The sequence below is a fragment of the Notolepis coatsorum genome (assembly GCF_963971535.1).
Source record: "Notolepis coatsorum genome assembly, chromosome: 1".
In the NCBI taxonomy this organism is placed as follows: domain Eukaryota; kingdom Metazoa; phylum Chordata; class Actinopteri; order Aulopiformes; family Paralepididae; genus Notolepis; species Notolepis coatsorum.
This window is the reverse complement of record NC_140165.1, coordinates 248497997-248508930: the sequence shown is the minus strand read 5'-3', so window position 1 is coordinate 248508930 and position 10934 is coordinate 248497997. Positions and strand designations below refer to the sequence as shown.

Here is a 10934-nt window from a genome sequence, read left to right as displayed (position 1 = left end):
TGTTGGAATGATCGTAAGAGAGAAGAGAGAAAACCATCACAACAATAGTAAAAAAAATATATATATAAAATGTGAAAATACAGAATGAAAGAAAGAGATGAAAGAAAAAAGGAGGTCTTGTCAGCTTCTCACTGACACTGAAACAATTGGTCTTAAACACCTCATGAACACATCTCGCTAAAATGCCTTGTTGTTTTTGAATATCTTTTTAAGCCAAAACAGTATCTGAGGAAGAATTCCTCTTCTTCCTTTTTAGACATTGTATTCAGGGACAATAGTGTTTTTTTTTTTTAATGTTGAAAAGAAACTTTATTGGTCATGATTAATACAGAAACACAAACGACAGACTCAACAGGGCATGCTCACAATTCTGACAGCACTGCAACATCAGCAAAAAGGCGGGGCTAATCCCTGGGGTTGCCATGGTGCTCATACAGGCGGGTTCTAGCAGAACAGGAAGGATGTAGAGTGTATGGGGGGGGGGCATCAGTGTGTGTATTTGTCTCATTTAGTGTGTGTGTTTATTTAGTGTGAGTATCAGAATGTTTATGTGTGGTTGACCAGGGTCTCTCTATCCGTCATTAGCTCTCCGTATCTCTGCTGCAGCTCTTTCTCTCTCTCCATCTGCCTCTCTACGTCCTCACGCAGCGCCTCTTTTCTGCGTGGTATAGCCGTATCTTCTTGTTTTTTCAGTTGATTGAAGGTCTGGAGCTCAGTAGCAGCCTGCTCCACCTGTTCCCACAGTTCCCCGTGTTGTTTGAGCAGCCCCAGCGCTCTGGACTGGAAGCCTCCCAGCAGGATCTTCAGACTCTTCTCCAGCTTAGCTGCTCGACGAGCCTCTGCTGTCATGTGACCGCGATTCACCTCTAGTTTCTTCTCCAGACTCTCAATGCGGTCTTTCTTAGAGGCCAGATTAGCTCTGGTATACCTGCTATGATTGGCAAGATACAACACCTGTCCGTAAAATTCCTCCCATACTTGGCAGTAGGCCTCCATGCTGAGGTCACCATGTCCCATCCCCACCTTCACCACCTCCATCTCTGCTGTTAGCACTGCTGCTGCCTTTTCCATCTCCTCCGTGCTGATTGGCTGGTAGGTGTGAGAGTCCAGATAGGAGATGTGAGAGGCGTTATTGGATGTAGAGGCGGGCCCTCTGGCCTTGCCGCGCTGTGCTTGGTTGGCTGTGTTGAGAGACGGGTGGTGCAGACAGTCATAGTGCATCATGGTGATCATTTCCTGTTTGATGAGCTCCTCAGCCAATTGGAGGTCAGACAGAGGCTCCAGGGAGGCAGGACGAAGTACAGACTCGTTCACCTCTGTAGGTCTTGGTAGACTCCTCTGGACAGCCGTGTGTCTCATCTTCAGATCCTTTTCTTTCTCTGCATCCCGCACAGCCTGTTTGCGGCACTCTATTTCAGAGGCATCCTCTATGAAGCCACCATCAGGGTCCGTCTCCTCCAGGTCTCTCTCAGCATTCTCAGGAAGTACAATCTCAAAGTCATTCTTGGGAACCGGAAGGGACAGCAGACCCTGCTTCAGCTGCTGCAGGCTCTCCCTCTGCAGGTGTTTGGCGTAGGCTGGGTCAGCTAGCTGCTCTTCACTGTTTATGTTCAGCTTGTCTCTCAGCGGAGTTCGAACAGGGGTTAAACCAGGGGTCACAGTCCCTCCTACTCCGGGCTGGGGGGTCATGCTACCCTCTGATCCCGGACCTGGCCCAGGGGTTCTGAATGGAGTAGTGAGGACAGTGTTAGGCGTGTGGACGTTCTGGCGTTGAGGCGTGACTCCACTGAAGTCGCTGTTATTTAGCGGTGTGTTCAGCCCTCCCTTCAGCGGTGTGTCAATGTTGGTCAGCGCCATGAGGTTCTGAGCTTCCTGGAGGATTTTGTCCTGAACAGCCGGGGTGCGGGGGGTACGAAGACCTGATGCCATGGCATTGGTAACGCTGTATTCCGATAGGAGGGTTGAGGAGGCAGAGTTAGTCATGTCACTCTCTTCGGCAGCCTGACGGGCGACTTCACTGGCCACGCCCAGTTTGACCACTTCCTCCAACTCAGCATCACTGATCTGAGGAGCTGGTAGAACTAGTTTGGAGCGTTTCTTGGCGAACTCAGCCACTCCGCTGGTCTGGAGGATGGCAGAAGGAAGGTCGCTTTCTTTCTTCTTCTTTATCTTCTGTCTATCCTTCTTCCTCTCCCTCTCCTCACGCTCATTGCGTAGCTCTCCGTCCAGATGTTGTTGTCGGAGTCGTTTGAAGTTTGGTTCCAGTCCTTCATGCTGCTCCATGCTGGTGTCATAGAAACCCTGAGCAGGCTTCTTTTCAAAGGGGATCTCAGCGTTGTAATCCACTCCTCTCTTCTTCTTTCTCTTTTTCTGCACATCGATCCCTGCTGCTCTCAGCTCCCTGCGCTTCTGAAGAGCAGCCAGACGCCTGGCTTCCTCCAGCTGTTTTTCTCTGGCCTTCCTCTTTGCTTTCTTACCCTGGGTGTTGGCCAGCCTAGCCCTGGCTTCAGACAACATCTCCAACTCATCCTCGTCCATGTCGACAGGGTCAGGTCTGGCAGGTTTCGTTTCTGGGTTGGGGTCGATCTCTCCTGGTTTTAACTTCCTGGGGTCGTCACCCACCTCATCCTCGTTATCCCTCTGGGCTGCCTTATCTAGCAAGAACTCGTAGTGCTCCAGACACTGAGCGGCTGTGCGTCCAATAATCGGTGCAATGGTTCTCCACAGGGTCGGCATCAGCTTGGCGAGATGAAGAAGCTTCTCTTCTTCCTCACGACTCCATTCTGTCTTCTTAATGCTGGGATCCAGCCACTCATACCATCGGGCTTTACACTGTTTAGCAGATTTGCGGTGGAGCAGAGAAGCAATACGAGACCATTGATTCTTGCCATATTTCATCACCGCCGCCTTCAAGATCTCATCCTCCGTGTTGCGCCAGACGCCTCCTTTGATCATAATTCTCGGCATGTTGGCTGCTGGTTGTTTCTCCTGCAACAGAAACAGCTGCTAACTGGTAGCCAGTCACACAAACAGAAAAAAAGGCCAGTTATGACGCTAATTATTTAGCTAATATTGATAGCATAGCTTGCTGCCTACAACAATGGCGGATGGTATTCCTCGCTGCGGGAGTCGGACCCATTCACTACCAACCAATCACTGCTACACAATACCAACGCAACGGGTCTTTAGATTAGATTTTGGACACAGGTACGCAACGCCCAAGCAACACAGTCTACAAGACTGTCTGCAACAAGCGTGCTGAAATCGCGCCGATGTTGTGTTGAAGTTGCTTTGAATTTGCTGTAGCATGCAGAGGCCTTAAAGGCATCTTGTTTGAGCAATGCAGGCTTCAGTCTGTGTGTCAGTCCTGATTCTTCTTCAGAATGAGAACTTCTGAGAGAATTGTTAGAATTGTTCTATATATATAGAACACAAATGTTCTAGAATGTTCTATTATGACATCATAATCAGTAGGGATATCCTCTTTCATTGGTCTATGTTGACCACGCCCCCATGGTTCGGCTCCTCCCCTTCAGGGGATTCATCTTGATCCTTAGGCCGCGCCCCCTTTTTGTATCTTTTGAACCGCTTGTCGTAGAGTTGACTGAACCACACTTGTAATAAGTGTGGGTGACACTAATGTTCTAGAATGTTCTATTATGACATCATACTGTGATATTACAAATGTTCTAGAATGTTCAAATATGACATCATACTATGACATCACAAATGTTCTAGAATGTTCTATTATGACATCATACTGTGACATCACAAATGTTCTAGAATGGTCTCCCACAGTAGGGATATCCTCTTTCATTGGTCTATGTTGACCACGCCCCCATGGTTCGGCTCCTCCCCTTCAGGGGATTCATCTTGATCCTTAGGCCGCGCCCCCTTTTTGTATCTTTTGAACCGCTTGTCGTAGAGTTGACTGAACCACACTTGTAATTGGTGTGGGTGACACTAATGTTCTAGAATGTTCTATTATGACATCATACTGTGATATTACAAATGTTCTAGAATGTTCAAATATGACATCATACTATGACATCACAAATGTTCTAGAATGTTCTATTATGACATCATACTGTGACACCACAAATATTCTAGAATGGTCTCCCAGCATTCATTCTTTATGGACCAAAAGTTCCCGTTTAAAGTCGATTTGTAGCCAAACGGTGCGGTGAAACTTTCCAAAAAGTAATAGCAACTCGAGTTGGACCAAAAAAAGCTCTGGCAGGAGTTACTGGACAAAAATCGGGGGAATAAATAAATAAATAAATAGTATAGATTACAATAGTGTGGGTGGTCACCCACACTAACTATAGCTGTAAGTACACCAGGGAAGTGAAAGACACCCACTTTGGTGGCGGGAACCAGCAAGTGACGCTTCATACTGGGGTCAAATACCTGAGTGGGGGACGTGTGGAGTCTTTTGCCTCTGTCAGCGTCCCTAAAGCATGATGCTGTTGCAACGTGGGCTCATCTTAATCCAGTGCTCAAGTCCATCCGGGAGGAACATCCAGAAGTGAAGCACATCCATTTTATTTCAGATGGACCCACCTCCCAATACCGCAACAAGACAGCGTTCTATCCGGCCTTGACAGTGCCTTTCATGAGAGGGTTTGAATATGTCACCTGGAACTTCTCAGAGGCATCTCATGGCAAGGGTGCCCCTGATGGGGTAGGGGGTGCACTCAAGAACCTAGCAGACCGGCTTGTTGCTTATGGAACTAGCATCCCAGACACCAACACACTGCATGAGCAACTGGCAACACACTCATCTGTAAGGCTATACATGGTAACAGAGGATGAGATCGTTTCGGCCCAGGATTTGATTCCTCCATCCCTGAATACAGTGCCCGGGACTATGAAGATTCACCAGGTAAGTCAATGTGACATGAGGTTGAACAAGTTTGATTGATTGATTGATTGATTGATTGATTGATTGATTGATTGATTGATTGATTGATTGATTGATTGAACACAATAGATTGTAAAATGGGTACAATACAGTACGGCTCAATACACACAATTGTTAAGGGGATGCAGACCAGAGAAAGACTTTCGTCTTGTTTACATCAGGGTCCCCCATTTTCAATTCATAATGACATTTATGACATACACAACATACAGATATACAGATATATCATTGCATTTATGACATACATGACATACAGATATACAGTACTGTTAAACAAAGATCCTAACAGAAAATATATACATACGAGGGGGAGGAGACTGTACATTGGGAGGTGGTGGGTGGGTGGGTGGGGGGGGGGGTGGGATGGGATGGGAGAGTTTGGACATTTAAGGAGGCCAGTTTCAAATTGCAGCCTCCTGTAGGTGTTTTTGAGAACGCTTTTGAAGGTGGGTAGGGATTAAAAATGTTTTACGGCTGTGGGTAGGGCGTTCCACATTGATGTGGCATAATTGCGAAACGTGTTTAGACCCTTGTTTGTGCCGAATCTGGGTTGAACATGATTTGTGGAACTCCCTCTGGTGTGGTATCTCGTGGTATTCACTGACCTTTGGGAAGTATTTTGACATGTACATGGGTACCTTAGTGGTGTAGTCAGTGTATCTTGTAGACCAGGCCCATTGCAAGTTGCTGTACTCTGTTGTCTACTCTAAGCCATCCTAGGTTGTCAAAGTGGGCAGGGGTGAGGTGGGTTCTAGGAGTAAGGTCAAGCAGTAGTCTGACCAGTTTGTTTTGTGATGTTTGTAATTTGGTTTTTAGTGCCTTTGAGGTGCTTTGGTACCATGAGGTGCAAGCATGTAGTACCCTTGAATGAGTGCTCCTGTTAAGAGTGTTTTAATTAATTAATGAATTGTCATAAGTTGGCTTAACTTGATTGATTCATATGCTTTTTTAATACATTTATTATTTAATTTCTGCTTATAGCTGACATCTACAAAACCAGGGGTAATCCAGACCCGGGACGTATCCTGCTTTTGCGGCAGTGCATGCGGATGCTTTCTCCCAAAAGAGTGCTCCTTCATAGGAGCGAATGTGGAGTCAGATACGGAGAATGCAGAGCCAGGACCTGTTTTGGAAGTGGGAAAGTGGGTCCTTGTGGAGTATGATGCAGAGTTGTTCCCTGGCACCATCACACAGGTATATATAGAACTAGTTTTAGATATGGACACTAGGTTACTTGTTAATGGTAAATCCTGAGTCCTGTTTTGTACTTTTTCTTTTACAATGTCCTTTACAGATTGTGGATGATCAATATGAGGTTGACACGATGAATTGTGCTGGGAAGAACAAATTCTACATTCCATCTCGGAGGTTCGATGGAGAGAAAGTGTGGTATTACTTGGACGACATCAAATGTGTCATCCCGGAGCCACTACCTGCCACATCCTCTGCACGTCATTTTAGTGTTTCAGCTGAGATCTGGGCTAAATACACAAAGAAGTGTGTCTAAAACACTGGTGTGTGTAAATGCGTGTTGTGGGGTGGGGGGTTCTACAGGTCTAAGCATGTTTTATACATGACAACCATTTTGTCATGATTGTGTCCTTGTTTTTTTATTTAATTTTGTACAGGCCTACTTGTTTTTAACCAGAATATACACATTTATCTTAGGCCTATATGGATTGTATTATCTAAGCAAGGTTCAGAGTTGCACATTTTGCGTTATCAGGCCTATAATGATATGTGTGATTGTTTGAGTAATTTTTTGGTATTTAAAGCACTTTTTGAAGTATATGACCTGAACCAATGATTGTTCTATGGAAAAGGTTTTATTTGTTTTTGTTATTATTCTCTGTATGTTGATTGCATCTTATTGTATTTTTAAACAGAATGTTGACCTGTTCCCCCCCACGGGGTCGGTACCGACCCCTTTTGACATTATGATCATATATTAATATTAATATAGAGTGATGCAATAAATTTGCGATTTAAAAATCAAACGTTTTCAAGTATTAACATCACTAACAAGTCACAAACGCATGTAGAATGTATATTATCATCAATACGATAGTTTAGCAATAGGTTAAAAGTGTCCTTAGATAGTTTTACCTTCTCGTTTTGCTGAAGAATAATCCGAGACGGCGACCATTTTGAAAATGTTGAACCATGGGAATTGTAGTTTGTGGCCATTTTGTTGAGGGCATGCATAGCTGTGGATCAGCATTGAAATTTTTCCAAACTACATTTCCCTTCAAGTTCTACGGGGGTTCAAAGTTCAGACTTGAAGTATGAATATGTCAATAACAATAATAATTTGCGATAATAAGCCACAAAAGGTAATGTTTTTGATAAATATTGAAACGCAGTTAGTTTCTCCTTCCTATTGTTAGCATGTAGGAACAATTAGATCTGAAATTAGTTTCAAAACGGTTGCACTGTGGGAGAAATAAAAAAGTACAGTTGATTACAGTAGATATCAGTATCTGTTATTATGCACGCCTGGTGATACTAAATCCAAATTGAACTCGGGCATTTGAAAGATACTATATGTATATATATATAAATGTGCGAATTGGCTATAATAAGGTAATGTATAAGCATATATTCTATATTCTATAATAATATTTCAAATTGCATTGGTCCAGATGGGAGAATTCAGTACTGTATATACAGAACCTTCGGTTTTATCATCTTCCCTTTATTAATTTCCTTAGATTTTTTGTACACATGATCTCAAGAGGGTACTGAACGAGGTCAGTGGCAGTTTTTTAACTTTGGTCATTATTATCATGGTGTTATTAACTGTCAAAGATGAAAATAAAAATCATAATTCATATTTCCTTTGTTTCATCACAATTTAAGCAAGCCTAGTAATAGACACAATATTTCTGACACTGTGAATACATTCACTGAGGTCCATAGATGTACCTAGATACCAAGAATATGCAAATAGCCCTTGTAGAAGCGGAGCAATATTCCATTTACCTAGGTATACATTTTATGCGGATTTTCACCTGGGTGGAACAGGTTAAACAGAATAAAGTTGTGAGTTGAGCTGAACAAATGCATTTTTTTCTTAATTTGATTGAGAGGATATGCAAATGCCTTAGTTGCAATTTTATGAAAGCATCCAGTCACTGCAGTCAGTGAGCGTTGGCAAGCCCTGAAATAATCTCTCATTAAAAAGGTTAACTTGACAAATAGACAGTAAATTAGAGGTTTTAATAATTATGTAATTTGTTGTGTTACCTACATTTTGTGATGCAAGTAAAATGACACAAATGTAATTGACTGCTTTGGTGTTTGTGGCTAATCAGACACACCAAGTGGTTTGCTTCGAATAACCAACAGGCTTGCTCTTAAGCCTCGAGTTGTGTCTGGCAACACTTAGCATACTTATTATCATTACCGAAATCATTAATCTCATTTCCGAAACCCATGTATCATTACTGTTGAATATAGAGGGTGTATGTATGGTTGTAACTGACTGTAATTGCTCTCTACTGCCCTCATGACTGCATGTATATCTGTGTCCACTGGAGGGCGCTGTAGGCGGAGCGGCGTGGCTCAGGGGTAGAGCGGGTTGTCCAATGATCCAAGGGTTGGTGGTTCGAATCCCGCTCAAGCCCATGTCCATCCCACTGCCGTTGTGTCCTTGGGCAAGACACTTAACCTACCTGCCTCGTATGAATGTGTATGCATGTGAATGAATGTTGGTGGTGGTCGGAGGGGCCGTAGGCGTTGATTATTCGCCACGCTTCCGTGAGTCTGCCTCAGGGCACACTGTAAAAAAAAAATCGGTAGAAAAACGGTAAAAGTCTGGCAGTTTGGGGACATTGAATTAGTGTAAAATTTACATTGAAATACCCTAATTAAAATAAAGTGGAAAAGCAATAAATTTACAGATAATTCTGTTTATTATTTGAGAACCCGAGAACAGAGAATCACTGTTAATTGACAGGTTAGGTTCAGCAGTGAAACACTGTTATTTTACAGGTTTTTTCCTACATTATTATGATCAAACACCTTCAATAAAGTGACAGAACTTAAAGTTCAGCAGTGAAACACTGTTATTTCACAAGTTTTCCCTACATTTACGATGAAACTCCTTCAATTAAGTGACATAACTCAAAGTTCAGCAGTGAAACACTGTTATTTCACAGGTCTTTCCTAAATTATTACGATCAAACTCCTTCAATAAAGTGACAGAACTTAAAGTTCAGCAGTGAAACACTGTTATTTCACAGGTTTTTCCTAAATTATTATGATCAAACTCCTTCAATAAAGTGACAGAACTTAAAGTTCAGCAGTGAAACACTGTTATTTTACATGTTTTCCCAGAATTATTACAATCAAATTCCTTCAATAAAGTGACAGAACTTAAAGTTCAGCAGTGAAACACTGTTATTTTACATGTTTTCCCAGAATTATTACAATCAAACTCCTTCAATTAAGTGACAGAACTCAAAGTTCAGCAGTGAAACACTGTTATTTTACATGTTTTCCCAGAATTATTACAATCAAACTCCTTCAATTAAGTGACAGAACTCAAAGTTCAGCAGTGAAACACTGTTATTTTACATGTTTTCCCATAATTATTACAATCAAACTCCTTCAATTAAGTGACAGAACTCAAAGTTCAGCAGTGAAACACTGTTATTCTACATGTTTTCCCATAATTATTACAATCAAACTCCTTCAATTAAGTGACAGAACTCAAAGTTCAGCAGTGAAACACTGTTATTTTACATGTTTTCCCATAATTATTACAATCAAACTCCTTCAATTAAGTGACAGAACTCAAAGTTCAGCAGTGAAACACTGTTATTTTACATGTTTTCCCAGAATTATTACAATCAAACTCCTTCAATTAAGTGACAGAACTCAAAGTTCAGCAGTGAAACACTGTTATTTTACATGTTTTCCCATAATTATTACAATCAAACTCCTTCAATTAAGTGACAGAACTCAAAGTTCAGCAGTGAAACACTGTTATTCTACATGTTTTCCCATAATTATTACAATCAAACTCCTTCAATTAAGTGACAGAACTCAAAGTTCAGCAGTGAAACACTGTTATTTTACATGTTTTCCCATAATTATTACAATCAAACTCCTTCAATTAAGTGACAGAACTCAAAGTTCAGCAGTGAAACACTGTTATTTCACAGGTTTTTCCTCAATTATTACGATCAAACTCCTTCAATAAAGTGACAGAACTTAAAGTTCAGCAGTGAAACACTGTTATTTTACAGGTTTTCCCATAATTATTACAATCAAACTCCTTCAATTAAGTGACAGAACTTAAAGTTCAGCAGTGAAACACTGTTATTTCACAGGTTTTTCCTCAATTATTACAATCAAACTCCTTCAATAAAGTGACAGAACTCAAAGTTCAGCAGAGAAACACTTTTATTGTACAGATTGTTAGAAACAAAAAGCTTCAAGTGTTAACAAACGATCAGGATTGTAAAACTGCTTTATTTTGGAAGCAAGTGTGCTGTATAAAACAGATTCAAATGATTTAAAACTTTAGCTTGCAGTGTTTGTTCAAATATAATGTTTAAATACAGTATGTAAAGTTAAAAACCTATAGAAGTACAATCTAAACACTATTTATGGATCAATATGCATGGCAGCTGCCACCATTGGTGTGTGAATGTGTGTGAATAGGTGAATGAGAGGCCATACGCGCTTTGGATAAAAGCGCTATTGCTATATAAGTGCAGTCCATTGAACATAACATAATGGCCAAGTAGTAAATTAAACTTTATGTCCACAATTCTGAACTATCCCTTCAATGTCATCAGATGATTTCAACTTTTAAAAGCGGAGAAAGCAACATATTGTGCTGTTGAACCGAGGGGGTTGTGGTCAGGTCTACAGTTTTTTAGCTTTACCATTTCAGTTTTATATTGTTTTCCACAATATTCTCCCGACCCCTGGGGGCTCCATAATATATGTGAACATTATACTGTTTAATTCAGAATCCCAACTATACAGTGTATTACTA

The 10934-nt window shown here is 41.6% G+C and overlaps 1 protein-coding gene across 1 annotated transcript; it reads right to left on the bottom strand.

The window, feature by feature from the left end:
• Positions 1-349: 349 nt before the first annotated feature.
• Positions 350-3011, bottom strand: LOC311236207 (cell division cycle 5-like protein). Its single transcript, XM_084323849.1, has one exon. It carries the CDS (start codon positions 2965-2967, stop codon positions 547-549), a length of 2421 nt encoding a protein of 806 aa, XP_084179975.1. The 5' UTR covers positions 2968-3011; the 3' UTR covers positions 350-546.
• Between the last annotated feature and the right edge of the window lie 7923 nt (positions 3012-10934).